This window comes from Amia ocellicauda, chromosome 15 (genome assembly GCF_036373705.1).
Source record: "Amia ocellicauda isolate fAmiCal2 chromosome 15, fAmiCal2.hap1, whole genome shotgun sequence".
NCBI classification, from domain to species: domain Eukaryota; kingdom Metazoa; phylum Chordata; class Actinopteri; order Amiiformes; family Amiidae; genus Amia; species Amia ocellicauda.
Genome location: NC_089864.1, coordinates 11,164,927 through 11,186,665, shown reverse-complemented (window position 1 = coordinate 11,186,665; position 21,739 = coordinate 11,164,927). Strand labels below are relative to the sequence as shown.

At 38.4% G+C, this 21,739-nt stretch overlaps 1 protein-coding gene across 2 annotated transcripts in view; it reads right to left on the bottom strand.

The window, feature by feature from the left end:
* Window positions 1–21,739, bottom strand: part of tmem117 (transmembrane protein 117) — an 83,851-nt gene that overhangs the window by 29,608 nt on the left and 32,504 nt on the right. For both annotated transcript variants that reach the window (XM_066724385.1, XM_066724384.1), the window contains exon 3: window positions 16,814–16,946. In XM_066724385.1, coding sequence (XP_066580482.1) covers window positions 16,814–16,946 — 133 coding nt within the window. The remainder of the gene's footprint in view (window positions 1–16,813; window positions 16,947–21,739) is intronic.

The following is a 21,739-nucleotide window of genomic DNA, read 5'->3' as shown; positions in this document are numbered from 1 at the left end:
TTTTCCCTTTTTCGGCGTATACCAGCGGAAAGCCATCTGCATAAACATCGCAATTCTACCGAACACACACAATAAGAGAAAACAATACAGATGTGACTCATTACAGCCACGGTTTTAATGAACTGTTTGGAGCGCCTTCAGCAGGTCTGGAATATTAACTCTTGCTTCCTGCTGAGGCACTCACAATATCCTGCATTCATCATCTCCCCTGGAGCCCATCGGCTCTGTTCCTGAAGGACAACGTATAGTGCTTCATCCTGCAGCTCCCAGCTGCTGCAGTACAAACACCTGGACAAGGTCCCTAGCAGATTATACACTACCTCTGTGGGACAGCTACAACTACAATATAGGGATGGATCCGATTAAGAGCCTCAAACATGGCAACGCACTATACCAAAGGAGTGCCGGGGCAGCTGTGCGTCCCTCCAGGGCTCAGACCTGCGATTTAAAACCCTCCCATTGGAATGAAACCTTTTTGTTCTCTCATTCACTGCGGCTCGCAAAGCACTTTTTATGACATTTGATGTGTGTCCAGGGGACACTATTTACATCAGCCTAAATGCTTATGTTAATGGAGACTTGCATTAGCAAAACACTTTGAAAATGTGGAGATATGGTTAATGTTTTACTTCAACATATTAGCTTCAAACTGTGTAGAAGGCCAGGGGCATGAATTACTGTACAATGGTCAGTGTGTGTTTTCACACAACAGCATAGTTCGGAGAGTTTGGTTGGTCTTTGTATGACATTTTTGCAAAGCCATCAGGACCTTATTTCTCTACCCTAGTATTTTAACCATCTACTGATATATCTGATTGAGACAACATACAAATCTGAGCAATGCCCCTCTCCTGTCTTCGACTGAAATTCTAGTTCTCTCTATTAATTAATATCCAGCTTCAAATAATGCCAGAGGAAATGTGTTCGCTCTCTTTCAATCATTTCCTTATTTTATTAATAAAAGAAAATAATAATGTACTTTTTAATGGTAATGAAGGAAGAAATAGCAGGTTCTACTTGAATATACACTCACCTAAAGGGTTATTAGGAACACCATACTAATACTGTGTTTGACCCCCTTTCGCCTTCAGAACTGCCTTAATTCTACGTGGCATTGATTCAACAAGGTGCTGAAAGCATTCTTTAGAAATGTTGGCCCATATTGATAGGATAGCATCTTGCAGTTGATGGAGATTTGTGGGATGCACATCCAGGGCACGAAGCTCCCGTTCCACCACATCCCAAAGATGCTCTATTGGGTAGAGATCTGGTGACTGTGGGGGCCAGTTTAGTACAGTGAACTCATTGTCATGTTCAAGAAACCAATTTGAAATGATTCGACCTTTGTGACATGGTGCATTATCCTGCTGGAAGTAGCCATCAGAGGATGGGTACATGGTGGTCATAAAGGGATGGACATGGTCAGAAACAATGCTCAGGTAGGCCGTGGCATTTAAACGATGCCCAATTGGCACTAAGGGGCCTAAAGTGTGCCAAGAAAACATCCCCCACACCATTACACCACCACCACCAGCCTGCACAGTGGTAACAAGGCATGATGGATCCATGTTCTCATTCTGTTTACGCCAAATTCTGACTCTACCATCTGAATGTCTCAACAGAAATCGAGACTCATCAGACCAGGCAACATTTTTCCAGTCTTCAACTGTCCAATTTTGGTGAGCTTGTGCAAATTGTAGCCTCTTTTTCCTATTTGTAGTGGAGATGAGTGGTACCCGGTGGGGTCTTCTGCTGTTGTAGCCCATCCGCCTCAAGGTTGTACGTGTTGTGGCTTCACAAATGCTTTGCTGCATACCTCGGTTGTAACGAGTGGTTATTTCAGTCAAAGTTGCTCTTCTATCAGCTTGAATCAGTTGGCCCATTCTCCTCTGACCTCTAGCATCAACAAGGCATTTTCGCCCACAGGACTGCCGCATACTGGATGTTTTTCCCTTTTTCACACCATTCTTTGTAAACCCTAGAAATGGTTGTGCGTGAAAATCCCAGTAACTGAGCAGATTGTGAAATACTCAGACCGGCCCGTCTGGCACCAATAACCATGCCACGCTCAAAATTGCTTAAATCACCTTTCTTTCCCATTCAGACATTCAGTTTGGAGTTCAGGAGATTGTCTTGACCAGGACCACACCCCTAAATGCATTGAAGCAACTGCCATGTGATTGGTTGGTTAGATAATTGCATTAATGAGAAATTGAACAGGTGTTCCTAATAATCCTTTAGGTGAGTGTAATTCACGTGTTTACTATAAAACTATATACCCAATAAAATGGGTTATTCTTTCTAATTTTACCATTGGCAGGTAAACAGAATAAGAAGCTAACCTGTCCTCACTTGCACATTCTGCTTGGTTTTAAGCTAGAACAAGCTAACACCAAGGTGACCTAATGATCAGTTTCCCTGAGAGTATTCACAATGGTATCCTCTGCCTTGAACTTTGAATCATGTACACTAGAATTCAGTCTTGTATTTGATTAAATGGAAATGTCAATGTCACAGAGTACCACATAGCCAGGGTCTGTCAATTCAATACATGTGAGCCTACAGCAGGAAGAAAAGAGGAGAGGAGTGTAATTCAGATTTCATGTCGGAAGAGATGCATTGTGAGGAGGTGGTGGTGAGAGACGGGGCCGTTCTGATGTTTGCTGGGTAGATATTTTCAAAACAGATGGGGCAGGAAGGAAAATGAACTCAGAAAGGATGAGAGTGAGGGGAAGACCCAACCAGCCAGTTAATACAACACAAGTGGAGAGAGACAAGGCATCACAGATAGGAGGGGCAGAGCGACGCTGAGTTTGATGGATACACATCTTTGACAATCAGTTTGAGCTCATAAATAGTGTGATTGAACCCAAGCTAGCATATTGATATATGTATAGTGTCACTTGTCTTTAAATGTCTGTATGATCAAGGAAGATACAACTTAATATATAAATAAAAATTAAAAAAAACTCCTAGTGAACTGCCTTGATGTTTTTGCATGTTGGTTTGTTTGTTGGTTTTGGCACACAGAATAAAAATATCCAGATGATTCATACGCTTTCAGATCTAAATAAATGGGCCTATTAACAGACTGACCAGAGCGCTTTCACTGATTTTATAATCCCTTTGCTCCCGTCTGATGTTTCTATTGTAGTCACTGTTTTAAGCCTTTTCAGAACAAAGACAATGTGCTTAGAAAAAGGGCTAAACGTTGCTGTGCCAAGTGACAATTAATATTTTGTACTTTCAACAGTATACGATCATTAATTTCTCGCCTGGTCTGCATGTTTACAATGTAAGTCAATGGGAAAATGGTACATAGTGTCCAAGTCTGTGTACACATTCTGGGGACTATTTATTCACATTTGTGGTGTGTTCCAGTGCCTGCCACTACATTTCAGGTACATCGTCACTACTTTTTGTCACGGTCTCCCCTGCTTCTACCTTAGTTCACCACCAGAGGTCTCCCTCTCCAGAAGTTTAGTGCTTCTCCTTTCCTTTGTCCAGTCAAACCAGTCTTTCCACATTCTTCCCTACCAGGTGCACCTGTTCTGTCCTCCTCTCCTATCATTGGTCAATCCTTCATTCACCTCGTTCAATCCCTCTCTCCTTCACAGTACTTAAACCCCTCTGTTTCCTAGATTCATCGCAAAGTCTTGCATTCTCTCCTGGATCAATTCTAAGTCTTGTTTCTTGATTGCCTTCCCGTGTATTTTTGACCTCTTGCTTCCTTCTCTCGTTTACCCCTTTCGGATCTCCCTACTAGCCTGTTCGCTTGATCGTTTGACCTGGACTGTCCCTGTTTATGCTCTCTCGTTTTGCCCTTATTGGATTATCTGCTTCAACTCTAAAGCCTGCACTTGGATCCTTTCCTTTGGTCCTAGAGGACGTCACACTTTTCAGCACTGCTGATCTCGGCTGCCTGATCCTCAAACAGCATTAATGTTCCTTACATGAAAATGGACCCAGTAGAACAGGACAGTATTTATTAGGTATGAATGATGCTTTCTAGAAAAACAGTGGCAACCAATAACAAATTGTGTTTTGACGTGGCACATTCTTTACTTTCTCACTGCCTAATATCAAAGCTACTCAGACTAACTGATTACATTCAGTATGTTTTATTTTATTAAGGAAACGACCTGACTGAAGATCGACCTGGACATAACTTTCTCTGAGCTGTACACAGCTAGGTGCATTTAGTTCTATATCTAAATAAATATTTAACATCAGTTTATCACCATCCATCACCAAGGCTTTTGTGTTTTGCTTCCTCCTCATTTAGATCAGATGTGTTTTCCAAGTGAAACAGAAATCTCGTATGGAAATCCATAAAACTGTCCCTGGTTTCCCATTCTAGAAATAATCTCCCAAGGCATGTAAATCACCAATGCTTATCATATGGTAATTCACAGCGGACATTTTCTAAAAGCCCTTCGCTACTCATGCTAAAAGGAAGGCGCCTTGTTTATATTTAAAATAAGTTGAGGTTTTGGTATGAGTTACCTGATTCCGTCTAGCCTGTTCATTGTGACTGAGATCAGTTGTTCCAGGAAAGCTTTACAACCTCTCACATTAATACATTCAAAATTCATACAAATGCATAATTACACTGTTCTTATGAGTAACTAATATGTAGTTACCTACTAATATGTAGAGTACCTACTATGTTAACTAACTAATTTATGAGAACTACTGTAAAGTGTTACCTTTCTATGTATATTTTAATCACGTATTTAAAATTTGACGATTGCAGAATTCCGATGGATTTGATTCAGGCAAATATGACAATTACAGGTTTTTTTTCTCATAATAAAAAAAATGGTATTAATTGTATTAAAAGTCTTCAGTCTCTTAAATATTACCTTACATCTGTTTCTCTTCCCTACTAAAGCAAAACATGTTGCCGAATGTACTATTGTTTATGGGGGGAAAATCCACAAACTGAGGTAATAAAAAAGCCAAAATCATGTCCTACTGTATCTGTTTATAATGCTTTCTTGTCACCCAGCTACATCAGTCTTTGCTAATATCATATCCCTGCAGAAAACAAATAGTAGACAAGCAATTGAGATATAATATTGGTTATAAAGCAACCCTTAACAAGTACATTTATTTTACTGAAATGACAAACAGCATACCAGGCAACAGAACACTGCTAAACTACCAGTCAGAACTATATTTTTATTCTATAACATATATATTTTTATATTTTTTTGAGGTGAGTTGTTGTTGGAACTAATAGGGAGACTTAAAAACATTTAGTGTAATGCAATGTACATCTCCAATTGTTGAATAGTTACTAATGGAACATAGTTTAGCAGAATGTCCATATTTAACCATGATACGAATAATTTAAATTTAAATACATACACTCACCAATAGACTGGTAAATGCTGCACTGTCTAGTTCTTCGTTACCTCCTTTTGCTTCTGTTTGTCTCTAATGCATTAGAGAATTAAGGTATTTTTCAATTATCTTTTTTTTTTAATTATTATTAATCATTCACTTTTCACCCTGCCAGCATCAAAACATCAAACAGTCTGCACTGCAACGTGTTTATGCTTGTTATCTGCTACAGTACAGTTGCTGCTTGACACTTAATTAGGTCTTTCTGCCCTTGTTTCCCCTTTGGGTTTTAACAGACTTTACCAGCCTTCAAGAAGAACAGGAGAATGAACTTCAATGGCCATTTGTGCATGCAGTAAGAAACAACACCTGTGCCATGTAATAACACTATGAAGAGCTAAATGCAGACATCCAAGCATTACAAATGACTCTTTACTACATTTTGGAAGTGGAGTAAAATTAGAATTCCTTTGAAAAAAAAAAGAAAAGAAATTATGATTCAATGGATCTGATAATTCATTGGTAGTAGGTTGTAAACCCTAACAAAGTTGATTTAGCGCACAACACTAAGAAAAGTATTGCCTTCAAGAACACTGAATAACAAAACAAATTATATTGAATACTCTTTAGTTAAATTAACTTAGTAACAGTTATTATAACTTTTTTAAATTATTATAATTTTAATCCAGGCGTTCAGCATAAACCTATTGAAAAAGTGGTTTAAGCCTGATGTGACATGTGACATAAAAGTCTTGAGGATTTGCAACATTGTAACAACCATGAAAAACTCCTAGATAGAAAAGCTATATTATCAATTTCTGTAGATGTGATGAGGACAAAGGCAAGGCATATTAGGCCCCTGCAAAAATAAATAAATAAATTCACTCAACTGTTAGGTTAGGTCATTCTTGTATTACGCCACAATATATTTTCAGTAAAATAATCAAGATGTGGAACAGTTTAAGGGGATACAACTAAAATGAGTTTATAGCAAATAGCCAGCACATCATATTAGTACAGCCTTCAGACTGAAACACCAGTGTGTGATTTTCTGATTGTTTTCTTTCAGCCTGTGGGTGCAGTCTTGCAATAAACACCAGGCAGAGCGAATGGCAGACAAAAACAAAACAATAACACTCTTTAAATGTTATAAACCTTCTGTTGTAAGATATAGCTTGCAAACCACTAGCAGCGTTCGGAATGATTGCCCCTGAAGTTTCTTGCAATTTTAAAACAGTTCGTATTGTTTTAACCTTTTCATAAAAGTTCGCTCGTCTCTTTCCCATTAGATGGGCCCTGTTTTCAGAGAAGTAATGAAAAACAAAATTACCATAATCGAATTTTAGGTTCTGATCACAGTTACCAGGCAGTAAACATTCCATTGGTGTATTTCTTAAACAAGACTTTTAAATGAGGCTACAACCAAATAAGACGACTAAGTTGTGTTTGTCCTTTGCTAAATGACAGAACACCTTATAAATGACAAGTTCAGATTAAGAGGTATGTGACATGGATGAACTGTGACAGATACTCACAAAATTAGCTACATAAATTAGCAATTTTTACTTGTTTGGGCACCGGTTGTTTTTAATTATCCATTTTGTTGATGGCTTTGTCATTTCCAGTTTATAAAATTAAGTGGGTCACAACAAGACCCCAACTGCAGTTGAAGAGCAGCATGTTTAGAGAGCTCATCAAACTGACGACACTGAAACAGATTAGGCAACAGCTGCCAAACAGGTGTCATCAGTCACTTTCTGTATTATTGTGTCGCTGTGATTAATACAATCAATTTACTAAAACATTCCTGTAATCTAGGAACTATAGGCACCTACACTTTTGAACGTCCTCTCAAATTTAAACTGTGATTCATTGGCCGCTGCTTTCTCCTCCTAGGCAGCATGTTTATTGACTCAAAACTTTGAAAGCATAACAAGTACCCACGGGGAACCTCACTGCAGTTCCCAGTACAATCTTTCATCCTATATGGCTTTTTTCTTTCACAGTAATTGCCTCAACATGCTGACACATTTCCCTATCGTTAAAAAGTAAAAGTATTACAAATTTACCATTTATGAGAGATCTGGCTGGTGTTGAAATGGCTTATATTAATGTACAACATCACTAAACTTATAAATTATTTGGCAAATACAATGAACAAATGGGGAACATATGGTACAGGTTTTGGGTAACACTGTAAATGTTCCATGTTTAGATATCACAGTGAGTGAGATGCACAAATTAGATCAAATGCTGGTGAAATGTAATAAAGAATATTTGGAAGAATAAGTATTCCAAATGAAAATGTATGAGTATTTAATATTGATAAATGTATGCATTAAACATTAAACACAAACTTTGTACATTAAACATAAGCATCATCTATAAAATGTAGGTTTTTAATATGAAATGTAAATGTTTGGAAATTGTAATTTATGTCTATGATATGTCATTGCGTGGTTTCTTACTTGAAATCACTCTGTCCAATCATATCACTTATATTCAATAGATAAGACTACACTTAAGTCTGCTTGATATATGTCTTAGTAAGTGGTGGTTCTATCCAGTCCATGCAAATGTGAATTTGGTTACTCTCATTTCCTATATGTATTGGAAATGTCAATTACAGTAGCCATGACAGTGAGAATGTGAAGATACATTAGCAGATCAATGGCTGAACAGTAAGTGATCTTCACATCTGTGTACAGACGAGTGGCTGTGTGTGTTGATTAGGGACTGGCAGGTCACCAGCAGGGTGGTAGTTTATCGAGGAATCAGGTGACTAGTGAGGCATTGACTGGAGAAGCAAAGAAAGCAGACTTGCTGTGTAGAGGGTCGAAGACCATGTTGATTCAATAACAATATCCACAAGTGGATGGGAATATATGTAGGACAAGATCAGCTAATGCACTAGTGACAAAGTACAGCACATATGTATACAAGACAGATAACTTCACATACAAGAACATCACAACACATTGCATTGCTAGTCAACCTTGAAAATAATTGACCCAATGCTTTTCAGAAGATATACAAATAGTTACTGTAAAATCTGGTCCAATTTTCAAACATTTAAAAAAGGACAAATTAAAATATGAATAATATTAAATATATTCTATTACTTACCATTCATATATACTTTATTGAAGAAATACGCATAAAGATAGTGTTGTAAAGAATAACTGTGAACTTATTTTTCACTTTCAAAGAAACAACTTTCTGCAATGCGTCACTTGCAATGCTTCTGTGCCGTCCAAGTTATTCTACACACTATATTTTCAAAACATTTTCTCACATCCTGAGCCACATTCATTTCCATTTGTAACCCACTCATCATCTGTACTTTCAAGATATAAAACGCCTTCTGGTACCTTTTTTTTTTTCAAAATAAAATCTCCGGAATAAACGACAAGATTTTTGTGTCAACTTAATGCTTTGACATGAATTCATGCAATCCTAGAACAGAACTAAAAACTTGGACAGGGATAATAAACACCACTTACATTTATGGCATATTTAAAAATAGATCGGTCAATAGATAGATTGATCGACAGGTTGACAGATTGACAGATCAATAGATTGATCGATAGACAAATGCATACATACATACATATATACGTACATACATACATCATTTTTTGTCATTATAAATAAAATGCACAATTTGAATATCTGCCCCAGGCAATTGTAAAAGCAGTATAAGTAATTTATTTAAAAGGTTATGGACTGCACCACCTATCCCAATTACAAATCTCTCTACTAATTTTCATTAGTTAAAGCCTCTTCTGAAAAAACACTGAGAATAGATGTATTTCATGCTGTGCTTACAAGTCTGGTGTGAATTGGTAAAGTTGGTTAAGTGAAGATCACATTATTACAGACTGCCATCATTCTGACAAAAAATCACTGTCCTACAAGAATGTTTAGAACACTGTGACATGTCTTTAAAATGATTTGTTCATTTATTATTAGTTATTTAACTTATTTTTATGCCATTGCTATTGTGTCCAGAGGGACCTGAAAAGAAACACAGCCATGTCCCGCCATCAGAACCCTTTACTACAATCTACCAAGTTCGAAGACGTGTTTTAGTCAATGTCATTTTCACCTGATAAAAAACAAGATTCAAATAAACCCATATGTTTTTATCACTTCAGAACAAGTAGGGAAACCTAGAGATGGATAAATGGTATTGAATAAAAGGATAATGTTTATAGAATACAATACTCTTATGTATAATTTAATCCAGCAAAAACCCTAATACTAATACTTGTAGTCATCTGCTTGCTGAATTGTTATCCTCCTGCATGGAGCTGTGACAAAACATGAGCACAAAGCTCTGGTGCAGCTGCGATGCTCAGCTTGAAACTAATCCCAGCAGAGCTAGACAATCTCACCGAACAGAAGGCAAGCTCTAAATTGGGCATGATTAATGAGTAGGCCATAAAATGGATGGTCTTAATTAAATAACAGTGGTTAATTAGTATGTGATTTATGCTGATAATGGCACTCAGACATGTCAGAAAACCCTTCCATGGTAAAACTTAAATGCAACTGAAAGCTCGTGTCTCTCAGGGTGGTCACACTATCTCGCTTTAGTACAAACAGCCCTAATCTGATGCTCAAATTAAAATGCAAATATCCCAGATGTGATTTAAGTTAACATGTGTGGAATATATGATGTATTATATATAATATATGGGCTGCATAGTTTTACAGGGAAGGAACTGCATTGAGGGAAACTGGACTGGCTTGCAAACATCACAGAAGCATGAGACAGACTTATTGTTTTTACATTTTCTGTGCCCCCCCCACATTATCCATGAAAATGATTTGAAATGAAAAGTAATTACATTGGTATTGCTGTGGTTCTGTATAATCGCTTTGGAAATGAAATAGTAATAATGTGTGACATGTTCCATATAGCTCTGCTAAAGAATTGTATTTATTTTATTTGAAGGTGATAATGTGATGAGGAAACAGAGATAGAGAATTTGATTAATAGTTTCAGATCAGTTGGAAAATAATATTCCTTGGTATTGCAGAGTTACTATTGTTATGACTATTTTCCTGGTAGTTTAAATAGTTCAAAATAAGTATTATATATTAATTGTTAGACACACTTTGTAGGATGGCACACTCAAACTGAACTGTTTAATTGTTCACAGGGGAGAAACATCAATGTAGTTTTTTTAATGATTTAGCATAAATACATGAACTATGTTTCCTGGAGAACATTATTTTACTTCATAGAGCTAAACAGATCATGAGATCATTTAATTGCTGAAATAATTATAGCTTTCTTTTTTTCTCATTAGCATAATTATTATGTTATTATATGCCATCAGCTACATTCATTGAGCTAATGAATCACTCTTTAGTAGTAGCACTACAGCTGAGAAGAAGTAATGTACATCACACACAGTGGGCAGACTTTTTGCCAGGTCAGGTAAATGTTCATGTTGACAGTTGATACTGTTCATGTTTGAGATATAGAAAGCTTACGGAAATAATAGAGACATAGGAAACAAACTGAAGGGTAGCATCTCAGGAAAACTATCAGCACAAGATGAAGGGCTACATTTGCATAGACTTATAAGACATCACAACGCATGCCACAAGACGTGATGATCTCAAGCTTTCTTTACTGCTGGAACTCTTTCCACATCAAGAGGTGTTTGTTTAGGACAGGTTTTCAAGCAAAGGGCCCATAACTCCCCAGTATGATACTTTCCAGGGCTTTAAAGGCCTGAATGCTTCTGGTTTTCATTCTACCTGATCTCTTGATTAGTTAACTGAACTATTTATCTGCTTGACTGAACCTGTGCATCCCCTTGCAGATGCAGGCGGTGATTTAAAAAGACCCTGTCATACACCCTGCTGTATAGTGGCCCTCTACGACTGGAGCTGAAGAGCACTGACAGAGATGTTACTGAAACAAGAATTCTAAAAAATTAATAAGTCAGAATATAGTAAACGTGTGTGCGGGGGAGATTGAGTAATACACAATAACAAGACAAGTCCTGAAGTAGCCTAATTTTTCACTTACATAAGTCAGATATTAAGCCAGATGTTTTAAAACATCAGAATAGAGAACATACAGTCCGCATGTTTAATTTTCAGTCTTCACACACCTTTAAGATAAATGCATTGTGGATTGCCTGCAGATTGCCAGTGATCTAATCACTGATGGGAAATGAATTCTGGATGTTGATCAGAAGCCTTTTACTGCATGATCAGTGCTGGAATGACTCCACCACTCCGGATGTCTCTGCAGTATTTTGTCCCATTAAGCACCTGACTGCATCTTCTGGAATGAGTCCCAGCATAATGTGAATACAGATTTTTTTTATTAGACTTGGTATCAACCATAATAAAAACAAAGATTGATAGTGACAGATAGTGGGACTACTTCTGAATAAAGAATGCACTTTATCAGTCATTGATACTTCAGGAAATATTGGAAATGCAGTGGCTGGTTTAGTAAACAACTTTAAAATTGCTTGTTGAAAGAAGAGATGAATAGAATCAGACTAAAAAAGACGTCTGCTTCATGTTTCCAATTACTGTAATAATTTTTTACTTTCAATAAAACAGACATAGGTCTTGGGTCACCTTTATTAATATAAATTACATCAACATATCAGGATGCCAAGTCTCCAAAAACAGCTGCACTTTTGGCCTGATTTCAAATTAATGACTTTAGCATTTAGTTGTATCTATACATCACAAGATGTCTTTTAAATAGTAGCGTGATAAGCTAGGTTAGGGTTACAGTAATATTAAGGCATTTAAATAGGAACAATCTATGTGATTTACTGCAAACAGAACATGCTTATGTAACATGAAACAGGTCAGTGCACTATGGGTCTTTCATGGGTTTTTGGAGGCTAAGAAAAAAGATACTGAAAGCAGATAGTTAAGATGTTTAACAGCCAGACCAGTGCAAACTTTCTTTACATTTAAGTAAAATATTGCAGAAGGCTCTAAAACGGCTTAACCAAAGTGCAGGTTGAATCCTATAGCCTGGAGGTTCTTGGTTCAAACCCAGGCTTTTGCACTGGCTGAGTACAAACCTGTAAGAGATGGTGCATAATTGACAAAACAGAGGAATGCGAGCGAGAGGACCAGTGCGTTCCCCTCACGTCTCCCTGGCTGGCATGGCGGCTCTAGCAGTACGGTGCCTGGAATAACAATTGACTATTCACAACAGGAGCATATAAATTGGAAAAATAATTGCAGATTCAAAATGTAAAAGAAATTATATGTCTACACAGTCTGCAATGTGCTTTCTTCAATCCTGCATTTTTTCAGCTGATTGCCTTCGATTTTAATTTAATTTTAATCATCAGGAGTCTTAATCGCATGCTTAATATGAGTTTGCGACACTTTATAGAGCATTACGTAGATCATTTTATCTGGATGGTTACAAAATGCTTAACAACTACAAATACATGTGTGATCTTTAATTGTTTAGCAAAAATTGCTACTCTTCAGTTTACGGTTTAAATCTCACTTGCATCTACATCTACAGAAGCTGAAAGCCTGCTCTATTGAAAACAGTATCCAGGCAATTCATATGCACAGAGCCTCTCCTACTGTCGGGGGATGACTTAAACATTTGTGAAGCCAGAACATGGTCCAGTGCAGGTATTATTGAAAATATATGAGCTATAAAGCAATAACAGTCTCAAACCAATACATGTGTAAGATAGCACTGAAATTTTTTTTCATTATTTCATTTTGATTTTTCATTATGTACCATCCTTTATTCTGACTGTCCCACACACATACTTGAAGAGAAGCCAATAATTAGCTCTAGGACAAATCATCTTTACGTACACACACACACACACACATATATATATATATATGTATTGTAGAGGTCAACTATATTTTGTTGCATTTATTGTTTGTCAAAATGGATTTTACAATTTTACACCCCCAAGGACTCAATTTGTTATGTCCCACTTGCAACTGGAGCAGTGATTTCTGGTGGAGATGTTCGGCGGCAGATTTCCATTCCGCAAACACCCAGAAGACTGGCGTGATGGATGTCACTGTCAACGCAGCCAGCTCAGTGAGTGATGGAGAGATTACGCTGGCATGTCCCTTGTCCGTTGTAAAAATTATCATTTCTTTTCTGTAAATAGCTTTTGTATACGCAATATAATGCATATCGAAGAGTTGCTTCCTTGCAATATATCAGTTTAATAAGGCGCACCTCATTATGCCTTTGCAAAGTTACCGAGATCCATCAGCTTTCCGAAGACTGCTGATGCATCTTACCGGAGAGGACTGGCTAATAACTGTAACTTGTGTTGTCACAATTCCGCCCTGCTATACCTTAATTCTGACAATTTAAAGATACTTATTTTTTTGGTAGAAACACCATGTGACAACGTTGTGAATTAATTCTGTACATTAAGTCATCAATAACCACAGTCAAAGAGCTATAGACAGCTTGGTCTACTGAGGAACACTACAGAGGGATTTATACTCACTCATATGATTGTTTTTATCAAATTATTTTATAAACATCAACAAGACTGGAGTTTATGGGAGACAACTTTCATATATGATTTTATGTTACTCTTAGTGGACCATATATATATATATATATATATATATATATATATACACCGATCAGCCATAACATTATGACCACCTGCCTAATATTGTGTAGGTCCCCCTTTTGCCGCCAAAGCAGCCCTGACCCGTCGAGGCATGGACTCCACTAGACCTCTGAAGGTGTGCTGTGGTATCTGGCACCAAGACGTTAGCAGCAGATCCTTTAAGTCCTGTAAGTTGCGAGGTGGGGCCTCCATGGATCGGACTTGTTTGTCCAGCACATCCCACAGATGCTCGATTGGATTGAGATCTGGGGAATTTGGAGGCCAAGTCAACAGCCTGAACTCATGATTCATCAGACCAGGCCACCTTCTTCCATTGCTACATGGTCCTTCACTCCCCACGTGCATCAATGAGCCTTGGCCGCCCATGACCCTGTCGTAGGTTCACCGCTTTTCCTTCCTTGGACGACTTTTGATAGGTACTGACCACTGCAGACCGGGAACACCCCACAAGAGCTGCAGTTTTGGAGAGGCTCTGACCCAGTCGTCTAGCCATCACAATTTGGCCCTTGTCAAAATCGCTCAGATCCTTACGCTTGCCTATTTTTCCTGCTTCTAACACATAAACTTTGAGGACAAAATGTTCACTTGCTGCCTAATATATCCCACCCACTGACAGGTGCCATGATAATGAGATTATCAGTGTTATTCACTTCACCTGTCAGTGGTCATAATGTTATGGCTGATCGGTGTATATATATATGTATGTATATACATACATATATACATATATATATACATACATATATACATATATATATATATACATACATATATACATATATATATACATATATATATATATATATATATATATATATATATATATACACTCACCTAAAGGATTATTAGGAACACCATACTAATACTGTGTTTGACCCCCTTTCGCCTTCAGAACTGCCTTAATTCTACGTGGCATTGATTCAACAAGGTGCTGAAAGCATTCTTTAGAAATGTTGGCCCATATTGATAGGATAGCATCTTGCAGTTGATGGAGATTTGTGGGATGCACATCCAGGGCACGAAGCTCCTGTTCCACCACATCCCAAAGATGCTCTATTGGGTTGAGATCTGGTGACTGTGGGGGCCAGTTTAGTACAGTGAACTCATTGTCATGTTCAAGAAACCAATTTGAAATGATTCGACCTTTGTGACATGGTGCATTATCCTGCTGGAAGTAGCCATCAGAGGATGGGTACATGGTGGTCATAAAGGGATGGACATGGTCAGAAACAATGCTCAGGTAGGCCGTGGCATTTAAACGATGCCCAATTGGCTCTAAGGGGCCTAAAGTGTGCCAAGAAAACATCCCCCACACCATTACACCACCACCACCAGCCTGCACAGTGGTAACAAGGCATGATGGATCCATGTTCTCATTCTGTATACGCCAAATTCTGACTCTACCATCTGAATGTCTCAACAGAAATCGAGACTCATCAGACCAGGCAACATTTTTCCAGTCTTCAACTGTCCAATTTTGGTGAGCTTGTGCAAATTGTAGCCTCTTTTTCCTATTTGTAGTGGAGATGAGTGGTACCCGGTGGGGTCTTCTGCTGTTGTAGCCCATCCGCCTCAAGGTTGTACGTGTTGTGGCTTCACAAATGCTTTGCTGCATACCTCAGTTGTAACGAGTGGTTATTTCAGTCAAAGTTGCTCTTCTATCAGCTTGAATCAGTCGGCCCATTCTCCTCTGACCTCTAGCATCAACAAGGCATTTTCGCCCACAGGACTGCCGCATACTGGATGTTTTTCCCTTTTCACACCATTCTTTGTAAACCCTAGAAATGGTTGTGCGTGAAAATCCCAGTAATTGAGCAGATTGTGAAATACTCAGACCGGCCCGTCTGGCACCAACAACCATGCCACGCTCAAAATTGCTTAAATCACCTTTCTTTCCCATTCAGACATTCAGTTTGGAGTTCAGGAGATTGTCTTGACCAGGACCACACCCCTAAATGCATTGAAGCAACTGCCATGTGATTGGTTGGTTAGATAATTACATTAATGAGAAATTGAACAGGTGTTCCTAATAATCCTTTAGGTGAGTGTATATATATATATATATATACACTGTAACTAAACCCATATCAAAATGCATGCATAATCAATAATCATTACATTACAACCATATTCATTGAAAACATTGGCTTTTCACTGTTGCTTGACATAACTTAAACTTTAAAAACAAGTTATATACTGTATGATATTGCTACAGAACAGCCATACAACATTATTGTGAGGATGCAATATGGTAGACTAAGGAATCCCCCAAAAAGATTGATTCGTGGAGAAATACAGAACATTTTCGTAGTTTTCCTTACGTGTTCTCTCAGAACAATATAACAGGGGCATGGTGTAAAACTACAGTCTGGGCTGGGATTGAGGATTTGATCCTCACAACTGGGGCTGAAAGTACAACTGAATCATCATGTTGAAATTCTCAGCACAAATCCTAACCCTAATAAAACAGACACAAGCATTGCTTTCTGGAATCCTCTATTCAATTGTGAAAAGTACATTTCAGGATGTTCAACAGTGTGCCAAAACATTACAGATGAAAAAATATTGGAAAACATGATTTTAAGTTCAATGCACAGAAATATTTTGATAGATTTTCTATTATATTATACCCTCCTCTGTTATTTGTTTGTGTAAAACAGAATATTATTTGCCACAACTATTAAATGTTCTCTTTACTTGAGATGTCATTATTTATGATGAAATCTACTAAAATCTATGCACAAAATGCCAAAGATTACAGTCTGAATCTTGCAGTCAGAAGCAGAGTCCATGGTTGGTAAAGGTGAAGACAAAAATTAATTTCTTACCCCATGTTCCCAGCCACCAGCAGGCAGAGATTATAAATGTGGGAGAAGATGAACAAGCAGAGAATAATGCTGAAAAACATTGTCATCCAGGAGCCGTGATCTTCCCTGAACATTTTCAGCCGTAGCAGCCGACCTACAGTAACACAAATACAAAAACAACGTAACGCTTAATCAATAACGTGTTCAAAATGCAGCTCAATTCTGAATCTTTCAAGGTCAGCCATAGACTGGCCAAAATATGAGGAATTAGAGATTAAACTATTTTAATGCCATTTTAACTATAAGTATGATCAAAAATATTTCCTTTCACACAATAAATAATAATCATGACTGTTAAATGTTTTCCTATTTAAAGTGGACACCCAAAACTGTCAGCAAAGCTAGACAGGTCAGTATCGGAAGTTATCAGCAAGCCCACAAGCATTCCTGCTTATTTATCTGTCGTGCTGCGTTTACAAAAAAGAAAGGAAAAAAAACATCCACTTTCTGCAGGCCAACTTGCAGCAGGCCAATTCTCCATGTTGATATTGCAGGGGAGGATTAGTGGTGATGTCAGTACCCGGTGGCATTGATAGAAAGCACGTTTCACCTTGGGGAGGACAAACAAATATCAGTGAACTGCAGGTGTCTCAAAGCCAGGGCCACTGCCAATGCCTTTTGTGTGCTGCTATGCCTTCTGGATGTGCCAGTAGGTGAAATCACGGGCAACACTTCTCTATACCATCACAATATTACAATCTAACCTATTTATACTAAATGAGTGAAAATATTTGGATAACAGCAGTACAGAAGGGCATCGTCCCTTGACAATAGTGACGGCTGTTGTTCTTTTTGATAGATAGCTGGAGGAATACAGTGCCATTTGTCTAAAAGATTAGTTTCCAGTGCTCAAAGATAAACTGGTCTCTGTGGTCTCTCCCCCCTTGACCTATTCCAGTTTATCCCAGAGGTGTTTGATGGGATTGAGGTCAGGACTCTGGGTAGGCCCTTAAAAGTTATTCAGGTTATTCTCCTTCATCCACTGTGTTACATTCATACATTATAGTTGAATAGTGTTGGCTTCAGATAATGTGGCTTAAGGCTAATGGGAAATAAAGACTCAGCTGGACACTTCTGATTTCCTTGAAAATTTAAAATTTAAATGAAAGGCTTTTCTAAAAGGGCTTCCTAGCAGTTTTTAAAAATATTTTGTCTCTACAGTACAGATTCTCTATGCTTAAATAAAGTACAATAACAGGCCGATAGAGGTGTAAACATGGACATCTTAGAGACACAGTGGAGGCAACTGTGATTAATTGTTTAGTACTATGGATGGCAAATCTGTCAGTCAGTTTTGTGTGTTTTTCTTTTCCTAACAATTAGTATGGAGTTCAATATCATTCATAGGACATCAGTACCCCCCAACACCTAGTCCACAAAGTGCAATGTTGACTGTTTATACATCATATTTGTTCTCTAATAATAGACTAATGACCTGCTGGGAGAGACATCTGCTGCCACGCTGGGAGTTGACCAACTTGGCTTAATTAAACACTTCATTGCTGTTGGGGCAGTTCTTCTGCCTCACTGTGGGAAATGTCTGTGTTCAAAGTGTTTCATTATTCATACTAAGGCCCGCATTGGACACAAGGCAACACACTCATGAAATGGGAGTAGTTTGTTGAGGCCTTCTATTTCCCTGCAAGTCTTACACTGAGCAATATTGAAGATTTGACGAAATGCAGCAGGTTTAGCCAAGCCACAAAACTGCTAATTAACGTTTCCAAACATGTCTTCTTCAAAACTATATTGTTTATAAGAAGCTGTGAAGCAATGGGAGAGTTACCACAAGGGTAGCCAATTGAGCGTGAATGAGCCCATACTGCCTTCTTTTTATTATGCAAATTGGTCATCTCTACAGCTCAGTTTGCTGACCATCAAAGTGGCAGCCACCAGCTGTGATACATCCAACAGGAGAGGGACTGCGAGTGTGAAGGGGGTAACTGGAAGAAATAAATCAGAGAGGGTAGAAAACAAGAATGTACTAAAGATGTGAAAGCGGGAAGGATAGAGGTTAGGTGAAATGACAGAAAGGAAGAAAAGAAGAGTAAGAGAGAGGGGATCCCATGAAAATCAGAACATTTTAATACATATCAGCCAGATCTGTATGTTACCTGTGTTTTGGACAGGAAAGCACCACATTACTGTTAGCAGCTTGATTAAATCAGTGGTCGAGAATGCAGAGATACTTAATGACAAACCCCAGACAGAAATACACTTGACAGGCTAAACTGAACTTGGAATTACACTTTACATTAATATGAAATTCTAATATCTCTGGTCATATGTATTTTTTCTGTGGATAACAATACATCCAATATAAAAAAGGTAAAATAACGTATATATTGAGCGAACGCCCTTCAGGTATTAAACTGAGAGATTCATGAGGCCTACAATTCTAGACTTTATTATTTACTAATACATTTACAAATGCACACCTCAAAATGTGTGTACAAGCTTGCTTCAAAAAGGTTGTGTACTTTTAGCACCAAAAAGGGTAGCCCATCTGTCATTTTTACAGAACACCTAATTTCAAGTAGACGCTGTGCCTGATAATTATTCCAATAAAGAGTGAACTACAGCAGCATAACTAAATTCACAGTTCCATTTAAATGATGGAAAGTGAGCGCACACATCCAGTCACATGTGTTGCTTGCAGTTCTGCTCATTACAGCAATAATAGCTGCTTAATTAATTAGATATAAATCTTGACAAAACTGGTTGTTTTGAAAGATGGCTCATACCAGCGAGAAACATGTTATATTGTAAAAAAAAACAAAAAAAACAAGTGTCATGTAATTAAATGGTGATTCAAGGGAATTAATTTGGGAATTGCTAGCAATAGATCCTTTGAGAATATCTGAATGCTCACGGAAGTATGGATGATTATTATAATCAGAATCTTTTAAAAGTGCAGATAGATATGTCCATACATGGACCACAGATCCACTGATATTGTGCATCGTGAGACAAGGAGGCGTCCAACCCTGTCAAAAACATCACAATATTACACTTCCTGCTAGAACCTGGAGCCAAACAATATGACTAATGTTTGCAAATGCACTTTCACATTCCGCTCAATTTAAAAAAACAATATTGTGAATCTTTTCCCTTTCTTTGCTATTGTTTGTATTCAGTGAAGCACAGTATTCTATTTGAACCTTGTGTCAGTGGTGTTACAACAAATGTATTAACATTGTATATTTGACATGTATACAGTATAAACATTAGGTTTTTACTGCAGATACCTAGAACATTTTACTGTTTGAATTTTACAACACAAAAAAATGTTATACTTCTCTTTCTGTATTCTAGCACTAGTTCTGTAAAAGCACTAATACCTTTATCTACAGTATCCCCTGTCCACATATTATGTTTAACTTTACAAGCAACAAACTGATCCATCAATCTCTGTCTCATCTGTAAATAAATATATCAAGTCTTTATTCCATGGACCAATAAACATTGCTATCTTAGGTTTGCACTTTCCCTGTTCTACAGCCCAATTCAGTCTTTGATGTACGTGCCACTATAAGTACTGGTTTTCTTACAGTCACACAAGCAGTGTGAAGATTACTTTTCATGGTAATAAGAGACACAGGCTTCATCCTGTGCTGTAATTTCAGGGGCTGAATATCCATAGTCCTCTCACTGGCTTAATAAATACATTGATCGATTGTCAGGTTTGTTTTCTGTCAGTGTTTGTCGCTCTAAAGTGTTTTCTCTGCGTTGTTCAATAAACTCCATGGTTGGATAAGCTGATTTGTTCCTTCTACTCTCTCATCCAGGCCATACTTTGATAAACAAACAGCAGCATTGTTAACAGATGCATCATCTCTGTAAACTTTGTATGATTTCCCCAGCACTTTTTGAGACAAGTCTGCTTTTTGTGTCAGTCCATTTATTATCCCAGTAGAGTATGCGGGGTTCTGTAATCTTGAACCACAGAAGCTATATAACGATAAGTTGTGAATGCAACCCTCGTTATCTGAAAAAGGAAGCACTGCCCAAGGGGGAGGGCTTTCTGCACACTGCCGTAGGAACGCGATCGAAAACATCACTCTTTCAAAGCTGCCATTGGCCAATGCGCTCGTCACTCAGAACTGTTCCTGTTCTATAAATTGTGACGTCAGCGCAGGTTCGTCCACTTTTACCGGGAGCCAGGACTCCTGCACGACCTTGCAACCATTGGGCAGTGCTTCCTTTTTCAGATAACTGGGGTTGCATTCGCAACCTAGTCTGCCCAAGGGGGAGGGGTTACTGTATAACAAAACCATCGCAAGGGAGGAGGCAGTAAGCTGATAAGGGAGCCTGCCCTGAGGCGACCGCTAGGGGTCTCGGCAACACAACTCCAGACAGGAGCCACAGAGGCCCCTTGGGGCCAACCTGGGCTGTCTAGGAGTGAGGACCGCAGTCATGCTCTACCGGGAACTGTCTGCAATCAGCATATACAAAGCGGGGTTACAGAGGTCAACTCTTATGCCCTCTGCTTACAATAGCAAGGCTCTACTAGTGCATCTAGGAGCGAGGCTGTATATATCTACTTACACAACATATGGCGCGGGCAATCAAGCAACTTGTGCGCCCTCCGCACATTAACATGGCAGTGAACCCCTGATCCTGCAGGAGTGGGGCCACAGACCCACTGAATAACACACAGCTGGCTAGTCAACTGAGTAGCCACAGCTGAACATAACAGTATACAGGGTGGCAGCAGGAACATTCATGTTCACTGAACGGTACAGAGTACCCAGCTCCACTGTGCTGTCATAACAACTAAACACATCGCGGGGTGCAGAAAGTGGATCATGCACCACCACGTAACACGGGAGCAGTTGTCACCTATTAGCACAGGTGAGGCAGGACAACAGCAGGCTCTACCATGAC